The 22,548-nt window shown below is 39.8% G+C and overlaps 1 protein-coding gene across 2 annotated transcripts in view; it reads left to right on the top strand.

Moving 5' to 3' along the window:
* The window catches only part of F13a1 (coagulation factor XIII A chain), a 164,971-nt gene that overhangs the window by 5,697 nt on the left and 136,726 nt on the right, over positions 1-22,548 (top strand). For both annotated transcript variants that reach the window (XM_048799747.1, XM_015493980.2), the window contains exon 3: positions 9,532-9,720. In XM_048799747.1, coding sequence (XP_048655704.1) covers positions 9,532-9,720 — 189 coding nt within the window. The remainder of the gene's footprint in view (positions 1-9,531; positions 9,721-22,548) is intronic.

Genomic DNA, 22,548 nt, shown 5'->3' with positions numbered 1-22,548 from the left:
TTCTTTTCGTTGTTGTTTGGTATTGGGGGTTGAACCTAGGGGTGCTTTATCACAGAGTCACATTTCCATTCCTTTTTATTTATTTATTTTTATTTTGAGACATGGTCTCACTAAATTGCTTAGGACCTCACTAAGTTACTTGAACTTGTGATCCTCCTGCCTCAAACTCCAGAGTTATTGGGCAGGAAAAGTACTGTGAGAACCTCTTCAGATTGTTTGGATTTACATTAATTTCTACCAGACTATTCTGTGTAGTCAGTTGGTGTGAGATATATATATATATATATATATCAACACCTTCTCCAGGGGCTAGAAATGTGTTCCAGGAGACCACCTTATATTCTTGGGCTCGTTCGACTCTATGTTATTAGCAGTAGGTGATTATTTGCAGCAGTAATTCGCATACTTATTTGTATTGAAATCAAATAAGAAAGCGAACCTGGTTTTGCAAAAAATGTAGGGTCTCGTAGTTTTCAGGCCAATGGACCTTTTGTTTTTCTGAGAATCTTCTCCCTCCCATCACTCTCAGAACCAAATCAACCAACTAACCAGTTAACAATCAATGTCTACTTGATGGGAGTAAACTCTGGATTCAAGGTTACTGAAGGAATAAAAGAAGCATTCTATGTGTGATTAAGAAATTAGTACCAGTTCAGCCTTTCACTCAGTTTGTCAAAAACATACACTGGTTGTCACATATGTGCCAGGAGCAGCTCCAGGCTCACAGAAATGACTAAGTCAGTCCCAAGCCTCCAGTCTAATAGATGGCAAGCTCTCAGTCTAATAGACGAAATAAACAAGAAAAGACCATCGCCATTCAGTGCAATAACTAAGTGAGATTTATGAAAATACCTGTGAAATAATCAAAAGGGACATCTTGTGGTGTGGCAGAGCAAGGAAGAGGGGTGAGAAAGACTTCGTATGACAGATCTCTGAACTGGGTCTTAGAAGATGAATCAGAATGTTCCAGATAGACAGGTGCATGGAAGGGCCTCTTCAGCACAGAGAATAGCATAGGCCAAGTTGTGAGGAGTGACTAGGGGAGTAAGAGAGAAGCCTGAGAGATGGCAGGGATCTCACTAAAATAGGCATTGAAGACCTTGCCTTTTATCCTTGCAGGTTCCGAATAGCAAGATTACATTTTATAAAGGTAACTGTAATGTCGGGGAGAAAATAGAGAGAAAGAGGTACTCCAGGCTACAGGAGAGGGATTCTAGCCCCTGGAGAAGGTGTGAGCCCCCTTTCTCTTGGTCTATCTCCTTCTAGGAAGTTGATCATTTCTTAAACATTTTAAGGTACTGGGGATTAAACCCAGGGGTACTTTATCACAGAGTCACATCCCCATTCCTTTTTATTTATTTATTTATTTATTTTTATTTTGAGACATGGTCACATAAATTGCTTGGTCTATCTCCTTCTAGGAAGTTGAAGGGCCTCTTAATAGCAACTGTTTTTAAAATTAGTTGCTGAAGGAAAAAATGTCAAAAGTGATTCTAAATAGGATAGTCTAAAATTTCACATATCCCAAAGAAATGCAAGAGACCTTTTTCCTATTGTTCTCTCCACCACCGACAGACCTACTTCACGAATAGCATTTATGCCTATAGGTTAGTAACAACATTACCAAAGATTGCATGGAGAATTCAGCTCACCAGGGAATTCCTAGAATATGAACCTAAACATTTTACTTATTTCAAGATTCCATCTGTGACAGGTACAATCATTCTCAGAAGAATATTTTTACAACCCAGGGAGAATATAATCCATTTTTTTTTCATATTAGAGAAAGAGTAGGACAGAGAGTCAACTGGTTCCTGAGGAGAGAATTTTTTTTTGCATTCCACAGCCCATTTTCTGATGTGTTTGGAATTAGGCTAAATTGTGTTAGGTAGACTTTTTGAAAGCTGTCACTTTGAGAGAACAAGCTGCCAAGTTTCCAGCAGTAATATCTCTTAAAAAAAATGGGACTTAGCACTAAGCTGATCCATTTTGTCAGGTTGTGGGCTTGTACAGGGAGATGCAAAATTATTTCCTGTTTGTGGGGAATGAGCCTGAAGGACAAGAGAGCTCTTTCAATCTAAGTTATGTCTCGTTCAGCCAATAAACAAAGCGAAAATCAATAGGCCCTTAACAAATGTTCACTGAATACCCATGACCTAGGAAGGGGCACAAGTAGACCAAAGAGAAAACAGAATGCACTGTGACATCTTTATATCTATGGTCATATTTTATGACAACTATTGGGAGAGTCCTTGTTATGATCAGGTTATTAAAAGACCAAATACTGTTCTTGGCTTGATCTATGGGTGGCTATGGAAGAGATGTTCTTTAATCAGTGATATTGGGGACCTCACCTCTTACTCTCATACTTGGAAGAACCCCCTAGTATTATGGTATGGTGTGTTTTGTCCACCAAGAGTTCTTGTGTTGGAGGCTTGATCCACGGTATGGTGATGGTGGGAGGTGGTGGGACCTTTAAAAGGTGGGGCCTAGTGGGAGGCCTTTAGGTCATTGGGAGCACTGCCCTCAGAAGCCATTAAGGTAGCCACTAAGTCAGTTCTCAGGAAAGGAAATTGTTATAAAAGCTTGAGCCTGACCTCTGAATCACTCTCTGGCTTCCTTTCCTGTCTGGTGATGTGATCTCTCCCTCTTCCACTCATCCCGCCATTTTGATGCCATATGCCATGAGGTGATGCAGCCATGGGGCCCTCACCCCTGACAGCACCACATGGTCTGGGCTTTTATCCTCCCAAACTGTGAGCTTAATTTCCTTTTTTTTTTTTTTGTTTATAAGCACTTCTTTTGTTTATATGTGCCCTGTTTTAAGTATTTCTTTATATTTCTTTATAAGCTAAAATTATAAGACAATTCTTTTCTTATTTTAAGACTTATCACTTAAGGAAAAAACATAATTATGAATTATTCTTGGGTAAACCTATTTGAGTGATGAGAAATAATCTCTAAATATTTCGAACATTCATCCCTATCAACAAAATTTTTAGTGTATTCCACTAATGAAAAACAGACTAATACAACTAACAGACCCATTGACCTATTAGTATATTACATTAAAGTGAGCTCAATGCAGATGCTATTTCCTTCTCTACAGTATACACCATCCCGTGAGCCTTCCATATATTCTATACATTTGCAGACCAGAACATTATTTCTTTAAACCTCTGACCTCTTAGCATAGCTTTTAGTCTTCCATATCTCAGCCAAGTTTCACTTTAAGTCTTTTTCCCCCAAGTTTCAATCTTTAAATGACTTATTGGAATAATATTGCAATAGAAAATGAAAATATCACTTAGAAAATACATTTTGGAAAAGTCCATTCCTAGACAAAAGCATAACAATACAGACTACAATATTTTTAAAATAAACTCTCTAAATGTTTTTCATTATGAAAAACACTGTAACCCCATAGATTTTCTTTTAGCTTAGGCTTTATGTACTCATAGGAATTCATCAGCATCTTTTTTATGAAGACACAGGCATTTTTATTCCAACATGTAACAAAGTTTCTTATCTGGAGGCCTTGTGTTACAAAGTCTCCTATAACTGTCTCCAATGATATGCATGGATATCCCAGAAACTTGCAAATTTTGAGGATGAAATTGTCTGTGAAATGATATGTAAAGAACTGTGATGGTTAAGCCTATGGTAAATGGAATAATCCATTTTAAAGTGAATAATCAGTTCTAAGCTCCAAATTTTCAGGTCCTACGTTGGCTTAAGTGAAAAGTATCATATTTGCTGTGGGCTTTTTGCACATTTCCCCAGGCATGCTGACTAGACGATTGAGACATGGTCCAGCCTCAAAGGGTTTACAGCCCCATGAGTGATACCATTTGTATAAAGGTGATACCAAGTTGTTAATGGTAATGTGTACATTATTTTTTTATACCAAGGATACTTAACCACTGAGCCACATCTCCAGCCCTTTTTTTTCTATTTTATTTAGAGATAAAATTTCTTTAAGTTTCTAAGTGTCTCAGTAAGTTGCTGAAGCTGGCTTTGAACTCCCGATCCTCCTGTCTCAGTCTCCAGAGCCACTGGGATTATAGGCACGTGCCACCATGCCCAGCTAATTTGTACGTTTTTTTGAAAAGAGAAATGTATCAGGAGGAATATATTCTAAGAATGGAGAGGAGAAAAGGATTTTATCCATCAGCAGAAATTCAGGAAAGGAAAAAAATGCAAGTGTGTCTTCTCAGAAGACAGCGAATGTAAAAGGTCATGGGTTTGGTAAGGCTGAAAGAAAGGTTCTAGAAAGCTTTCCAGTGTGCATTCTTTACTAAAGTAACTTTGCATTGCTCAGATCCAAACTTTTCACCAGTCCTCTGAGAGACCTGCCTTCTTAACTCATTGACTCCAAGAATCTGCCCACATGCTCAGGGCTATTATTATTCTTTATTATTATCAGTTGCTGAGCATTTACCATCTGCTAGAGTTAGAGATACGGAACTCAACACATTTTCTTATTTAATCCCTATACCAAGTCTATTTTGCCAAAGAGGAAACTGAGGCTCAAGAAGTTTATATGACTTGCCCAAGGTCATAAAGACTAAAGTAAGTAGCAGAGCTGGGATTTGAGTCCAGATATTCTGGGTCCAAATCACAGGCTCCTGTCCATTGTACTATTCTAACTTTCATAATAATAACAATAATAACAACAATGACAGTAATAAGAAACATTTATTGAGAATTTACTAGGTAGCACACACTCCAGGAGGTAGGTACTTCATTCTTATATTAAAAGTAGGAAAACGGTAGCTCAGAGAGAATAAATAACTTTCCTGAGGTTGTATAATTAGTAAGTAGAGAAGCATCTCCCAAAGCATATTCTGCACAACACTGATCTTCAAAGGAAAAATTGTCCATGGTCATTTAAGTATGGAAACCATTGCTCTTTGGGAACTTTGCAGAGCACATCAGCATATTCAAGGCTCCTGTTACTGCTGTGGTAAAGAGTCCTGATTAACTTTGGGTAGGCCAGCATTTTCCAAATCAGTTTAATCAGGGAAACTGAGCCTTCCAATACCAACAGACATCCCACAGAATTAGCACATCACTCTACAAGGATAGATTGACTTTAACTAGACTCACCGGCCACTAACCAGGTTCAGTAGCCTGGGAGATAAAACTGAAAAGCCATGTTTTCTTTTGCAATGGAAATTAGGCTGATGAGCACTAGATACTAAAGAAATACTTGAATCTTCCACTTCAACTTAATTTTTTCTATTGGCAGAGCTTCTTGGGAGGATACGGCATTTGCTAATATGCTCATTTTCAAGGACACCTGATGATGGGGGAGAGGATAGGAATCCAGGAGGCAAGTCCTGGGAATGCTCCGGGATCAGGTGGACCAAACTCACCGCCCTCCCAGCTAGCCTCCAGCACTGACACCATCCAAACCCTGGGGACTTCCAGAAGCAGTTTAAATTTATATTTGTAAACATAAATGTTTGCAAAGTCCAAACCCCTTGACGTGGCCTATAAGCCTGGCAGGAGTTGGCTCCTGGATGCTGTTCTACTATGGCCCCTCCTACTACACCCACCAACCAATCTTCTTTCAGTTTCTTCAGTAACTACGCCTTGATCTTTGCACATGCTCTTTTCTCTGCTTGAAGCATTGTTCTAGGTCTTCCTTTCCACGTGGATTGTTTACTCCTCTTTTGACCACTGTTTCTATCTTATTTCCTCCAGAAAATCCCCTAGTCTGGTTAGGGGCTCCTACCAAATAACCCCCACCCAGTATTCTATACATCCTTTAAAAGGCATAATTATCCCACCGTATCATAATCATCTGCTCATATTTTCGTATCTGCCACTATGTGTGTGCTTAGCTTGTAGTTATTAAGCAATGGCCTTGTCAATATTTATATCCACCACTTGGATGGCATCATAAAATGGCACATTGTAGAAATCCTGGAGGGCAGGAAGATAGAATCTTAAATGTATTGAATGCACAGTTAGGGTATAAAATTACTTTAAGAGCAATAAGCCAATTCAATAAAAAGGAATTTACTATGAATCTACATAAGACTTCAAAATTGAGCTTAAAAGAAGAAAACAATTGCATAAACAAATATGGCCCAAAGCAGCACATATTAGTGGTTTGTAGGGATCTGAATTGACATTTAACTCAATATTCAGGGAAAGGACATTAGAAAACATTTTCAAGGGTCTTGCTTCATCAGATCCTTAATATAAATCTACAGTAAGGTGTGTCTAAGATACTAATGATACCTCGGACTGAATTAATAGAAATACACTATTTATTTATTTATTTATTTGGTACTGAGGATTGAACCCAGGGGCACTTAACCACTGAGCCACATCCCCAGCCTTTCTTATTTTTTCATTTTGAGTCAGGGTCTTGCTAAGTTGCTTAGAACCTCACTACCTTGCTGAGGCTGGTCTCGAACTTTCCAATTCTCCTGCTTTGGACTCCAGAGTTGCTGGGATTACAGGGGTGCACCACTGCACTCGGCAAACTACACTATTTATTTTGAAAGATGTAGTGATTCTCATTGTAGTTTATTTTAAAAAACCACAGCCAGACTAATGTGCTCAGTTCCAGGGAAAACACCTTCAGAGAGGAATCGACAAAATGAAATATATTCCAAAACAGAATGATAGGTAGAAGTTCTGAAAATAATTTCTTACAGAACAGCTGAAGAAATGGAGACTCAGAGGAGGCCTAAGAGAAGTCTCTAAATACCTACCAAGTGCCAGATGAAATGAATAGGGGACTTCCTCTATATTTATCCCAAAATCAGAACCAGGATCAACAACTAGAAAAATTATAGGGAGGCAGATGTCCATTTATCTCAAAAAATTTTTTAAATCATTAGACTTGTTCAAAAATCAACTGTTTAGCCTGTGAGAGAGTTTTCTGCTCACTCAAAGACTGGGAGCTCAGGTTCTCGGACTTTCATGAAGATGGTTCAAGCAGTATGTAGTAGGTTGACCAGATGGTCCAGAAAGTGCCTCTGTGAAGTTGTGATATTCATAGACTTCTTCCATGGGTAATGATAAGTGAGGAATTGATTAAATCTATTCCTGAGGACTTAGATTTGGAGGTATTAAAAAAAAGTATTTAAAAGCACTGTGCTAAAAAAGAAGACCAGAGGAGTTGGTCACTGAACTCATTTTCACCTGGGACATCAATGTTCCTCCAGCTCCTTCTTAGGCTGGTTTAACTCTGGGGATTGTGACCTTAATAAAGTCAGAAAACTTAGGAGAAGGCAGCTTGGATAATAAAGGTCTAGAAAATTAAACATAACAGAAAGAAAGTTCCCTTCAGGGGACCATATACTACAACAGGCTTCTGAGATGAGGCAAAAATAAAACTGCATTCTGCATATTCTGCTGTAATGCGCTAGTCAGAGTAACCCATGGAGCACCACGCCACCTGAATGGCTCTGTCAGAGCTCATGTTCCACAAGCAACTGTACACCTAGGAGCCCACCATGTGCCAGACATAGTTCCAGGCCCATGTGTCACATCACTGCATCTTCATAGAAGTTCTCAAAGTTTTAGTATGCTAATTTTAAAAATGAGGTAATTGGCTTATGGCTGCCAGGAGGCAGGGGGGTTGGGAGGGAAAGTTTGAAGAGCCAGGGACTGTCACGACCCCTTGCCCGCAAGGAAGACGCAACTCAGGAATCTTCTTTCAGCAGTTTATTCAGGCCCTTGATATTTCTTCTTCTACCCCTCGGATGCCCCTCCCAGCCTTAATAAAGCATCTCAAGCCCCAATGCAAAGCTGCCACGTGGAGCTTTCTCATAGGGTGGTGAAAAATCATGTGCCAACTCTCCCAAATAAGGAGTTGTTTGTCACAGACCACAGCGGAGCCAGCGCCATCTTGTAATGGCGACCATAGTCTGCAGGAACGGCAGAAGCGGCTCACCACAAGGGACATAATATAGTCCCCCAGGACATACCTCTAGCCACCTGCTTCCTCCAGTCATGCCCCACCTACCTACAGTTTACCACCCATCATTTCTTTCAGCCATCAGTGGATTAATTCATCAAATGGATTAATCCACTTTTGATTTCAGAACCTTAATCATTGGCTATAAGCCTACCTCTGTACCTTGCTGCATTGGTGATCATGCTTTCAACGTATGAGCTTTTCAGGGGACATTTCAAATGCAACCTATAACAAACAGAGCCCAGCTTCCTAGTTTTACCTATGAAGAAAAAAAAGGGACCCAAGGGGACCAGGAATCCTGCACAAGATTCCTGTATAAAAGCAAAGATGTCTTTGGAGCACTGCAGAGAGATGCCTTAGCATGTGTATAAGCTCAGAAGCTGTGCTCTCAGAGAGTAGCATGTTTACAGCCACAAGGGAGAATTGTGTAGCAGGCAGAGTTAGGGACAGAGAGGGAGGGCAGAAAGCCAGGGCAGCCCACCAACCTTGTCTCCCCAGTGACCCTGTAGAATGTCAAGTGCACATACAGAAGTCAGCCTCCAGAGTCAGTCTTCTAGACGACGGCATAGACAAGTAGTTAGCATTACTTTCCCATGAAGCGATCATATGCAGAAGAGAATGGGAAACGACAAGAGGGAAGCTAACCTCTATTCACGATTATTATGGGTTAGACTCTGCCAAGTCCTTTCATGTGTCATTTCATGTCATCTCATGTCACTTTCACAGAGATGTCAGCTCCTGTATCATGCTTCTGAAACGAATGTTGGTATCCTCATTTTATGATGAGGAAACGAGTTTAAGCAATGGATAGAAAATTAGAAGACTAGTAAACATAGAACTGACATATATACTACTGATTCCAAAAGACAGGAACATCCTGGAAATTTTGACATCAAACAGACCGGGGGTTGACTTCCAGATGGGTCATAAGGAAATGAAAGGCTGGTTCTTGCTGTGTAAATGGAAGCGATCATATTTACCACATAGAAATGTCATTTTCCTGTCTCCAGACCTGTTCCCTCTCTTCCCTGCCTTTGAGGGACCAGGTCTACTTTTAGAATCACAGAAGGATGGGGCATTTGACCTTTGCTGTGGGAAGAGCAGAATTTTGGATTAATGGCCAACTTTGTCCTTAGAAAGTCCCTTTGAGGCTTTGTCAGATTCAATTCTTCCCTTTTGAAAGATAGGAAAATTGAAGTGGCTGTGTCACATAGGGAGGCATAGTCATGACGGGAAGAGGCTAACATAACACAAATCAGCATGAGACTGAGAATCTGAAGACTTGAACTCTGGCCCTCGCTTCTCTGTGTCTAGATCTATTAGATAAGCATCTGTATCTCCCAAAGTGAGTGTCCTGTGATCTGAAATGAGACCAGCGATAGAAAAAGCTTTAACAAATTCTCTTCCAAAGCAAGAATATCATGAGAGGCTGACTCTCAAATTGGCTCCACGTCCCCTCCCTGTGCAGAGTTTCATTCAACAGAACTGCTTTCCTTCTTTTTTTGGGGGGAAAAATCTTGGTTTTTTTGAGATTGTATTGAAACCACAGTTACTTAATGGTGTTCTCTGCTTGTTTTCTCTGTGTGTAGACTTCCTGAATGTCTCAGCCGTTCACCTGTTCAAGGAGAGATGGGACTCCAACAAGATCGATCACCACACTGACAAGTACGACAATGACAAGTTGATTGTCCGTAGAGGACAGTCTTTCTATGTCCAGATTGACTTCAATCGTCCCTATGATCCCAGGAGGGATTTATTCAGGGTGGAATATGTCATTGGTGAGTACTATGTGCAAGACCTACTCACGATACCATGGTTGAATTGCAGAGAAAGGTGGATATTGCATGATTTCCTTGCATCATATTTAACAATGGTTGGTACTGAGATTACATCCAGCCTCTGGATGGGTCACTTCTAAGATGGGTCTACATCATGCCCTACATCCACAATTTGAGCCTACACTGGTAAAAATCTAGTATAAATGAAAGTAAAATTGGTTGGCATAAAATGTTAATTAACTAAAGTATTTTTTCTCCAAACAAATAGGTTTTGGCATCGTATAGTCATGATGTTTTATTTACCACCATGTTGGGTCTTGTGTGCTGAAAATATTTGACAATCTTAGCACATGATCTCCACATATGCATTTCCCAAAGTGTGTTCTGAGCTAATCTCATGGGTTGGTCCATGAAAAATAGATGATCCAGCAAAGTTCACTAAACACTCCGTGTTCAGAATCTCCTCTTGAAAGATTGACAATGCACATTAGCATCAAAGGTTCTGGGAAGTAAGGTTTAACTTTGTTTGGTCCAGTGACTTTCAAATTAATTTGATCATGGCGTCCTTTTATTAAGTTATACCTACTAACATTTGACACATTTTGGTAAACATTTCTCTAGGAATTTACAAAACAATCATGGAAACGTGCACAGAAAAGTAAGGGTGGCTTAATAGAAGGAAATCTGTCAATCATCCCTCATGTGAATTAAGTGACAAAATTAGGCAATCAATCAATAGTGCCTGAAAGACACATGGTAAAATTCAGCAGGCATTTGTACAATGAGCTTAAGAAAAGTAAAAGTAGAAGTTCTTCAATCATAATAAAGATTGTTTACCTCCAAACAAAATTTAAGTGGAAAAAAGTTAACAAATTTAATTCTAATCACAAATTAGAAAACACTATCACTACCCTTTTTGTCTTAAAGCATTGCTTTAAAAATTTTAGAAAATGAAGTATCTGTTATAAACACTGAAAAATAAGAAGAAAAAATACACGTTTTGCTAAAATTATGATTGTGTATGTGGAAAACCCAAAATATTCAAGGCAGAAAAGTGCAGTATTTATAAAACTTGGCAAATGGCTAGACAGAAGATAAATGCATAGAAATCAACAGCTTTTATCTTTTCTAGAAAATTTCTATTTGTAATAGAAATTTTAATTTCTGATAGAAACAAATTTTTTATTTCTAAATGTCTAATAGAAATTAGAAAAAAAAATATTTCATACATGATAGTGACCAAAACTTTGAAAAGTCAACCAAATTTTATAAAGCAAGACTCAAAATGTATATACAGCATCTATTAAATTTTAATGAAAGACATAAGAAATCAATGAAAAGGCAAACATGTTCTTGGATAGGAAGTTTCACAATATATTTTTTAAAACTCTCCCAAGGTGTTAGGCAAAGGGTATAAAATTTCAGTTCGGAGAACAAGTTTTATGATCTATATTACACAGAATGGTGGACTGGTTAAAAATAATGTATTATATATTTCAAAACTGCTAAAATAGTAGACTTTAGACAGGTGAGTGGTGCACACCTGTAACCCAGTGGCTAGGGAGATTGAGGCAAGAGGATCACGAGTTCAAAGTCAGCCTTAGCAAAAGTGAGATGCTAAGCAACTCAGTGAGACCCTGCCTCTAAATAAAATACAAAATAGGGCTGGGGATGTGGCTCAGTGGTCAAGTGTCCCTGAGTTCAATTCCAAATACCAATAAAAAAGAGTAGTCTTTAAATGCTCATACCCTAAATGGTAAGTAGGTAAGGTGATGGATATGCTGAATAGCTTGATTTGGTAATTGCATGATGTTCATAATATCACATTGTACTTCATATATATGTATATATAATTATTATTTATTAATTTGTTAAAGTCTTCCAGTTAGAATCCCAATGGAGTTTTAAGGGCCTTCTGTTTTTTATTTTGTTTTTCTTTTGGACTTCAATAAGACAGTCTTAAAGTTTATTTAAAAGAATAATTACCTGACAAATCCCAACAACAAACTACCCAAAAATTAAGAAGATACTCTATTACTTATGTCAGAAGCAGCTATTGAGTCATACTATTGGTTCATACTAGGAAATCCACAAGTATATTTTAGTTATAAGAGAAGTTAGAGATTTCATAGAGTAAGAGACGTATATGGGGGTTTTATTTGTTTTCTGTTTTTTTTTTTTTAATAAAAGAAACCAGAAACTCTGGCTCTCTAATTTAAAAAAATGAAAAATTGATTCTCATACCATATGCAGTAATAAATATCATATTGCATAAATATTGGTGTAAAACAAAAAAAAATTACAAGAAGATTTGTGAGAAAATTGAACAGATTAAACAAAGTTCGTGAACACTGAAAATTTAGAAAACAAAAATTGTGTAAACATATCAAACTATCACAAATGGCCATGTATATGACCAAATGACCAAAACCAAATTTATTATCAAAAATATCCCAAATGAAATAAATAGACAGAGGAAAGACCTTGAAAATCATTCAAAGCCTAGATACAGATAAATGGTTAACATAGTAAAAAAATAAGCTCTTACAGATTGACAATGTACAAGTAAACAATAGAGATGTATACAAAGAATGTAATCAACAAAAGAGAAACCCCAAAATAGCCTGTTATCATAGGAAAACACACTCAAATACACTAATAGACTGAAGAAGCAGATATCTCTCAGACTGGCAAAAATTTGGAAAAATGTTAATATCTTTTTTTTTCCCTCAGCACTTTTTGTATTTTATTTAGAGACAGGGTCTCACCGAGTTGCTTAGGGCCTTGCTGAGTTGCTGAGGATGGCCTTCAATTTGTGATTCTCTTGCCTCAACCTCCCTAGCTGCTGGGATTACAGGAATGAGTCACTGTACCCAGCGGGAAAGTGTTAATATCTTTTGCTGATATGCATGCAGAGAAAAACATGTATTGCTGATATAAATGTGCAATTTTGTAATGTTTTCTGAAAGCAATTTAGCAATGTCTACTAATAGTAAAAATACATATAGACTTTGACCTAGTAATTCCAATCTTAGGCATTAATACTAAAGATACTTAAAATCCAGTTTATAAAGTTAGGTATTACCAACTATAACATTGTTTATAGTGACAAAAAATTAGCATTTCAATCATGGAATGGTTGAATATATTGTGATATGTTCACATAACGGATAGCTATTTTTAAAAAAGATCTAATGAAATCTATGTTGATGACTTCAAGAAAGGTAACAAGTTAGAAAAATGTATAGAGGAGTATATGAATATTTTCTATGATTTTAACTGTACAGTTAGTCATCCATAATATGTGCAGGATACGTTCCAAGAGCTTCAGCAAGATAGCCGAAACCACAGATAGAACTGAAACCTATGCATATTATGATATTTTGCTACACATATATACTCATAATAAAGTCTTATCTGTAAATTATGCACAAAAAGAGATATAAACAACATAATTATAATAAAACAGTAATTATAGCAATAGAGTATAACCAATGTTACGTGAATATGGTCTTTTCTTTCTGACTCTCAAAAAATATCTTCCTCTGCTGTGTTCACCTTTCTTGTGATGATGTGAGATGATAACAAAGCCTCCATGATGAGATGGGGTGAGGTGGATGGCGTAGACCTTGGTTCCTGGCACCAGGCAGCTGCCTTAGTCTTGCTGGAATGAGACCTTGGTTCCTGGCACCAGGCAGCTGCCTTAGTCTTGCTGGAACTCGCCCACTGTGGCACCATGACAGGCATGTGATCACTGAGATGGTGACTAGCGGATTAAGGGCCAGGTAATGTCTATATTGTGAGTTTTTGCTGGACAAAATGTTGATTCACTTCCTTCATGGGAAGGAGAAGAAAGACACCAGATGCATCACACTATGGAGAATGGTACATGTTATAAATTACTTACGACAATTTTTAAATTGTTTATTCCCCAAATTTTTCATATAATATTTTTAAACTGGGAGTGATTGAAATGGTGTAAAATGAAACTGCAGATAAGAGGGGACTAGTGTACTGAGCACAGATCTGTCCACTATTGTGAACATAAAAGAGAACCAGAAAGACCCAGGGGGGTGCTGACTGGGCTTCTTGTTGGGGTGCATCCACAATAAGGGGGGGGGGAAGCAAAGCAGGGGTAGGAACTAGCAAGAAAAAGAGGAACAAAGCAAACATGAGATGATTACATGTGTGAAAATATATTGATGTACATGAGAATATATATGAATATGTGTTTAGGTATATGTGTGTGTGTGTGTGTGTGCGTGTGTATAAATTAAACTAAAAATAAACAAATAATCTCAGACCCCCCAACTACTTGAGAAACACAGTTTGTACTTCGCATTTACAAGTGCAAAATGGTGTATAAATGTGGGAAAAGCCATTGGTTGAAACCAGAATAGAAGTGGAAAGGGGAGAAAGATACAGATAAACAACATCCACGTGGTGATTGGGGTCCTGCTTAGTAGAATTGTCTGTTATGCTAATTGTGGGGTGAGAGGAGGGAGAGCTGCATTATGATGCCCCGTATGTTAAGTGAACTAAAATAACCACAAATTTAATCGTATTTGGGGCGTAGACTATTATTGTTAATATACATTTTAAGTATTTTTGTCATGGGTAATTCCAGTGAGAAAAGAATCCACAGCTAACACTGTTAACAATGTTTTAAGATCTGATGAAAACCCCTTTTTATTTCTCCCGCAGTTCATTACCAATCTCTTTTCTGTGTACACGTGGTAGGTACACATAAGTGCTTATTTGAGCACAAGGACTAGACCTCGTTAAAAAGCCCTTGGCAGAATACTCTTGAATTCTGTGCCTGTCAGCTCACGCCCATTTGGAACTCCTCATGGTTTTGTCCTAACTATAAGGGAATTTGTAACCTCTGCCTTTAGAGGCAAGAATTCAGGACAGTAAGAAGTGGATAGGGATGTTGTGGCTTTGAGTTGGACTTTCTGAGGCCTGAGACCCTCTCCTAAAGACCATTCAGAAAATCATCATGGAAGTGGAAGTCTCAGGAAGGATGATTGAGTTGAGTTCCCAGGAGAGGAAGATTGAGGAGGGGATTGGTGTGCAGAAAGCTCACTGGACCGGGCTCTCAGAGTCGACCTCTGTGAGGCAGGAGGGACCAGGGCTGGACCAGGGAGAGCTGGGGAACAAGGCGACCAGGGCCTCCATGGGCGGGATCAAGGCGCACTCTAGAGCTGGCTGGGGTCTTCAGGGTTGTCCCATCCAGGCAGAAGCGTGGGTCCTATCTACCAAGGCACGGGTGGTGGTGAGTTTATAGTCAGCCCGCAGGAGGGCATTGTAACCTCAGTGCCGGTGGTCCCCTGCCACTCAGGGCAGACCTTTAAGAGCATCTCAGTGAATGGGAACCATCTCGGGGCGCAACAGGAGAGGTCTGAGACCCATATCACAGCATCCCCACAGTGAGCATTTGAAGTCCCTTATTTAAGAGAAAAAAAAGGTGGTATTGCTTTCATTACTTCAGCAAAAAAGGAGAGAAAGCATGGGTAATCTTACTTGTAAAATGAACACTTGCATATCTTTTTTAAACCGACTTGCATTTAAAACCCTTCTCAGCGCCTTTCACATCTGCTCTCAGTGTTAATCTGTACTCCAGGATACATGGCCATTAGAGGCATTGTTACATTGGGGGATTTTCTATTTCCAAATTTATCGTAGACACAAGAAAAGGAAAGTGGCAGAATTCCACATTGTGCTATTTAGTGTTTGAGAAATCAAGCGCACTTTTAGAAGGCAATTAAAGGACCGGTGATGGGGATTTGTCTTGACGGGTGTCCTTTCTGCACATCTTGTCATCAGGAAGCTGCAGAAGGGTCTCAGCTTCTCTACTGCACTAGCGCCAAGACGGGGGACGGGGGATGAGCATTCTTGAGCCCTCACTGGGGCTCAGAAACAATTATCCTAAAATGCTGTACTTGTATAAATAGGAGAGAATAAAGCTCTGGAAATTAGATTTTAAGTGTAATGCTGTACTGAGAACAGACAAGTATTGAATGTGAACTGAAAATGAATTTAAATGCAAAAGTTTTTATATATACAGGTGCACCCCAGCATTGGGAAATCTAGAATGTGAACAGACTGCTTTAAAAAAAAAAAACACAGAAAAGACTTTACTTTTGTTTAGTTAAAAAAAGTATATATATATATTCATCATACATACATACTTACATATAAATTATGCATTTTCATATGTATATTCATATATAATGAATAGGCAAATCTTTTAAAATATTTCTTATAGAGTGTTTAACACAATTGGATGTCATCCATAAAGATCAAGCTATTATTATATAAACATACACTTAAGTTCTAAATACTTGCACTGAATTACTTCCACTTTGCATTGCTAATGTTCCCTTGTTTCCCTGTGACTTTGTATAAGGTCAACTGGGATGTGTTGATACTTGCGGTGTCTCCTTGTTGCTATCCTCAGAACCTAGGTCACGGGATTTATTCATAAGCGACTCTGCCTTCTATGCTCCTTCCTTTTTTCCTTAATATTTAAGTAAATAAAATTTTAATATAAAAGTATTTTTTTTGTGTGGTACCAGGGATTGATTCCAAGTAATTTATTACATTAAGCAAGATGGCCCCAGATTACTCCCGGTGTGCTGGGTTCTCCAAGAAGAGAAAGTGAGCAGGAGAGTTAGGGCATTCGTTCCACTAGGGATTTACGATCTCGTTATTCATCAGCACAGCTCTCTCCTAGAATTAGGTGAGAAGTGTTAATGAATTCAAAGAGGTGGGTGTGGCTGAAATCTGTGCTCCTAGCCTTTTCTCTCTTCCCACCTCTGAGCCTGCAGCCCCGACAAATCATGAAAGGCTTGGAGAGAGTGTTAATTACAGGTTTGCTAACCTGCAGCTGGAGCTGTGAAAGGTAGGAACAGCTTGTGGTGTTAATTTGCTGTGACTTCAACATGAACCCCCTACTGCTTTAATACCCAGTTGTGGAAGAAAGCAGGAAAGAATTCTTTGCCATTTCCTTCTCAGCTCTCCCAAGGCCAGAGAGGTTGCCTGACCTAGTCAGCCCTCCCAGGTAACCACAGGGTCTGTGAGCAAGGTTCCTTCTTCCGGGTGCCTGTCAATCACAGAAGCCGGAAGGTGTCAAAGTCAGGATTTCAGAGGTTCCACAATGGCTCCCATAGCTGCATGCTTCGTATTTCTACTTACAGCAGAAAGAAAAGGGGGAGGATGGCAACAGTCAGACCTTCCCCCCCTTATCAGGAAACCAAAAGGCTTTCCAGAAGTTTCCGGGAAGCCATACACAGTTATTGGCTACACTTATCTGTAAGGGAAGCTGTGAAAGTACTTCCTTTGCCCAGGCTCTTCAGAGGAGAGGGTCTAGGGAGAATGGATGATGGTAGACACCAATGAGACATGCTGGACATCCCACCCATGTTTGCCACCCAGGTGCAGCCTTCTTGAGAGGGTGGCTCGCGGTCCAGGCCCACCAGGTTGGTGCAATGATGCACCAACCCTGCATCATTAACACCATCAATCATCCAAATATCATCACCAGGACTTCGTTAATGTATTTCATTCAATATTCTCTTTTTTGCATTATAATTCTTAATACACATATATACCACAATTTTTCATGTCTCTGTTTGTATATAAGGTATGTTGGCCCCAAATTCAAATCTTCATTCATGTATTTTGTATAACGATGTCCATCACATTCCACCATCCTTGCTGATCCCCTTCCCCCTCCCTTTCCCTCCCACCCCTCTTCCCTATCTAGAATTCATCCAATCTTCTCAATTCTTGAGTAGCATTTATCAAAAACAAACAGCATTGTCAGAGTCAGATGTGTTGTAAGGATGGGGAGGACATAAAGGATGCTTAATCAAGACAGCTTGTTCCAGCCCACTTTATGGGCTGGGAATAAAAACTGGAGGAGAGATGCTCAGAGAAAGGGGGAGAGCCTGGGTCAGGGCTGTGGTTGTAGGAATGGAGAAGAGTGATGGGATTTGAGAATTAATTAAGAGGCAAAACTAATGGGAACTTGTAATTGTGTGAGAGGTGAAAGGGACGAAATAGTCAAGTGCAACTCCCAGGTCCCAATTCGGTGGCTTATTGGGCTCTGAGGACAGATTCCAAATGAGAGGAAGAATGCAGGCTGTTTGGGAGTAAAAAGGTGCCTGTGGGAGGTGATAATGGTGATGATGTCTCCCACTGATAATGTGCAAAGGTGTTTCCCACCAAATTCTTCAAGCATCTTTCTGGGTATTGGGGTGATTGTGATTGTCATCATTTTTCAGATGACATTAAAGTTGGAATGAATAAGTAACTTACCCCAGACCCTAACCTGCAAAGTTCTGGGATTGCTATTCAAACTCACATCTGTGTGTGAGCCTCTCCTGAGCACAATGCATGGGTTCTCCAAGGCAGCACTAGAGATCAGAATGCGAGACAACAGAAACGATTCTATTTGAACCTGGTACATTTGAGGCACGGAGGAGGGTATTCAACATGCCCAATAGACAATACGAGTCGGGAGTGCAGAGAAGTAGTCTGTGTTGGGTAGATGGAAATTGAGAAATTATATACATACAGAAGGGCATGCTCACTTGGAAATCAAGAAGGAAGCGGATTAAGACTCAAATTCTAGGGAAAAAAACAACTTTTAAGGAGTCAGTCCAGGAACTGGAGTCCCTGAGGGAGACAAAGACCAAATGATTAAATAAGGAGAAGGCAAACAAGGAAGACCAGTGGCACTAAATCTAAGAGAGTTTGGCAATTTGCAGAGGAAAGAGGTAAGGACCTTACAGAGACTTTAGCAGTTAGGGGACTTGAGTTACTTGGTGAGAAGCTAAATTTCAATCATCTGAAAGTCAATGAGATGTGAAAAGTAGATGTAGCTGATGTGGACTGATCTTAAGTAAATTTGAAGGAAAAGAAAATATTTGCTGGTAGCTTGAGAATAATGCAGGTTAGAAGAGGGGTGTTTTGATTCAGGCATTTGTTTTAGGATTGCAGGGACTTGAATGTATATATAGGCAGAGGAGAAGGAACCAGTCAAAAAAGGAACCATAGATTCAGGAGAAACATTGGATGATTGAAGGAGAGTATTGGAGGAGTTAGAAGCATAGAGTGTTCAGAGTATTGACAAAGAGGTGAGAATGTGAATGTTTTAGGTAGAGAGATACACAACAGCATCATGCCTGTTGACTTTAAGTTATTTAAAGCTGTAAGAGGTAAGCAGTTGTTTCAGGAGCCAAGGGGGAGTAAAGACATTCTTATATCAGTGTATTAGTCTGTTTTCTGTTGCTGTAACAAAATACCTGAGGCTTGATAATTTATAAAGAAAATAAGTTTATTTAGCTCACTGTTTTGAAGGCTGTGAAAGTCAAGATCCGTTAATCTCATTGGTTCAGCCTCCCAGGGAGGAACTCATTAGCTATATCACAACATGGCAGATGGCATCACAGTGGGAGCATATACAAGAGGGAGAGATACAGGGAGCCAGAAACATCCAGCTTTTTCTTTTTGTCATAATCCTTTCTCACAGGAACTAACTCTGCAAGACCAGCATTAATGCCTACTGAGGGAGGTGCCCCTAAGGACCTAAAAACTTCTCAGAGGGCCACAGCTCTTACCAATTCTGCCACACACACCCAAAACTGCCACACTGGGGACCAAGCTTTGGGAACACACTCAAATCCTAGCAGCCAAACTTTGAATATGATGTCTCCCCATAGATTTTTGTTTCAGAAAGTCCAGATAAAATTATCATACTGATGTGTGATTTTCACATATATAACATAGCTTCTCTGTTGAGAAATTTCTTGCCCAAAAATCACACGGCTGGTATCATGGAGAGAAATATGTCTTAAACTGCTCTCTCTACCATTTGATGGTGTCTTTTGCTGAAAGAACAATACATTGCTGTTCATCATTTTGAAGGAACACTTCGGTAGAATATCATTCCAAATTTTCGCTCCTGCATCGACGACCCGGTTCATTTTTAAGCATTACTGTGAAGTTGCTAATAATGGCATCTAAGAAACTAGGACAGTGTTTCCCAGAGTGTTTTCCTTGTGAGCCCCTGGCATGGGAGATGCTCCTTGGGAAAAGAAGGACTTTCATGGTCAAACACGTCTGGTTCATGCTGTGTTTTGTGCCTCTCCTCAGCGTCCCAACATGTGTACTAACGGCTCTGAGCAGGTTCGCAGTCAAAATGGATCGTGTGTAGCCCAACATTTCCCCAAATGGTTGTAGTACAAACGGTCCCTTACCACATTTTCATTTACATAATGCCCTTCAATTAAATGCAGAACCCACCCCACGGAATGCTGAAGTACCTGTTACCTTTATATTATAAATACCAAAGATGCGGGTGGTGAACTTTGAGAGGATTTACACTCTGTGTGTTATGGTAACTTAATATAATGTCCATGGTTGTTTTTTTTTTTTTTCTTTTTGACAATTTATATTTCATGCCAACATTAAAATAACTCTATCAATAATTTGGCATTCGTATTCTGTAACTTTTCAAAAGTGATTTTTTCAAATTTGTTCTAATTAGTTATACATGACAGTAGGATGCATTTTGACACATCGTACATAAATGGAGTAGAACTTTTCATTCTGGTTGTACACGATGTAGAGTTACACTGGGTGTATAATCATACATGTACACAGGGTAATAAAGTCCGATTCACATACCCCCTCCACTGCCTTCACTCCCCTCTGCCTAATCCAAGTGCTCTCTTCTTCCCCAGCCCTCCCACTTATTGTGACTTAGCATCTACATATCAGAGACATCACTAGGCCTTTGGTTCTTTGGGATTGGCTTATTTAGCTTAGCATGATATTTTAAGTGATATCTTAAGTATCCCTTTTTATACTTGAATATTTGTTTTCCATATTTTTATTTGACTTTTTTTTACTATAAAGTCCTTTGCCTTTCCTTTTGAGTGTGTTTATTGATCTTATTGAGTGCCTGCCTGTGCAGAGCCCCATGTTGGGATTAGAGTGGGGGTCAGACGTGTTCAGGCCCCTGCTTCAGGGGGCACACTGGAGAGAGTGACTGAGGACAGCTGGGAGAATTCCCTAGGAAGCGCTGTGTGAGTTGGGTTCCAAAAGACAAGGAGGAGCTGACCAAACACATATACTCCAGGAGAAAAAAAAATAAAAGAGAAAGAAAAGTTCCGTGGAGAATGAAAACCTGGAAACATATCGATGGCTTTGACTTGATTGGAAGTCTAGCTGTTACTCTATAAATAACCTCTACAGAAGAGCTGGGAGAGGAGTGTTAAGAAGGTTGGATTTTCCCCCTTGTGGATAACTGTGGTAAATGCACTGAAGATAAATTGGAAGGCTGAGACTGTTGTCAAGGACATTAGTAAGAGACTTGGGGAAAATCCCCCTAATAAATAATAGGATAAACATGGGCTGTATAATTTTTCTTCTTTTGTTCCTCCAAAGGAATCTCTATTTATGCTATAACAAGAAGTAGTAAAATAGGTGTCTTTTTTCCCCCTTTGCATAATACAGTAAGATTCACCTGAATAAAGTAATTTTCTGTGTTTCAAGGAATAAGAGTGTTCCCCGGGCCTGGCCCTCTCCCATCTGAGGCTGCTTTCAGGGACAACTCTTATTGGCTAGTCAGGCTGAGAGCTGCAGAGCAGCAGAGAGAGATTTAGACTCAGGCAGATGCTGGTCAGAATCCAGGCTCCATCCTCGAGAGTCACAATAGAATTTGCTCCACCCTCAAAATCACTGTTTCCTTATCTAAAAATAGAATTGTAATACTTAGTTCAAGCAGCCATGCCATGGTTCAGATGAGTGTCCCCTAGGCCCGTCTGTTAAAGGTGCAATGACTGAGATGGTGCTACTGGGAGGTGGGGGAGCCTTTACAGAGGGCCCACTGGGAGGTCTTTAGGTCATTGGTGGTGTGACCTTAAAGGAGATTATGGGACCCCAGTCTCTTCTTCTTTTTCTCTCCTCCCCCGTCTCCTCCTCCCCCTTCCCTCCTTCTCCCTCCTCCTCTCCTTCCCCTCCTTGACTTGCCCTCACTTTTGCTCCTCCTCTGTCTGCCTCTGTCTCCATGCCTGTGTCTCAGGGTGACCTCTCTGGCTTGTGAGGTTGCATGAGCCTGGCTCATTAGCGCCCACGTAATTGAAACGAATCTACCAGAAAGTCTGGAGCTGAACTCAGGCCTGGCGCAAGGTGGGCCCTCGGAGATATTCCACAGAAATTCTGAGAAATCCCACGCCTGTGACAGGTGGGGGGAAGACAGTTGTTGAAAACTCATGTGCAGCCCTTCTCTTCGGTCTCCGGTTGGAAAAGAGACCGCGTGAAAGTGGAATTAAAATCCACTCAAGTCAGGATGAACGTGGGCTCATTACTCAGCGTCTGTGCCTTCTGGTTTCTCCTTGAGCGCCTGGTCAGGACTGATGAGGAACAACCAGAGCTCTTTGAACTGCGTAGTGATGGTGGCTTGCTAATAAGATGACCCAATTGCCAGCCTTATTTTAAATAGTGCAACTGTATAGGAGAGCTAAATCTTTACAGTATTCCTTAAGGAAGTATAACCTACATGAAGTGCTACGGCAATAGCGGACAGACAGGTAGTAGATGACCACAGGTGACTATAAACAGCTGGATCTCTCTTCTCTGCATCTCAGCCCCTGTTAAAATCTTGTCTCTTCTCAGAATTTCTGATCCTCTCCATCTCTGTCTCTGATTCTCTCTTGGTCTCTTTCTCTCTTTCATGCAAACATCCAAACTGTCCCAAGCTTGTGTCTAGTCAGAGGAGTAACAAGAGTCACCCTGGGGAGGTGGGCATAACTAGTC

This window comes from Marmota marmota, unplaced genomic scaffold (assembly GCF_001458135.2).
Source record: "Marmota marmota marmota unplaced genomic scaffold, marMar, whole genome shotgun sequence".
Lineage (NCBI taxonomy): Eukaryota > Metazoa > Chordata > Mammalia > Rodentia > Sciuridae > Marmota > Marmota marmota.
This window is presented reverse-complemented; position numbering and strand designations above follow the sequence as displayed.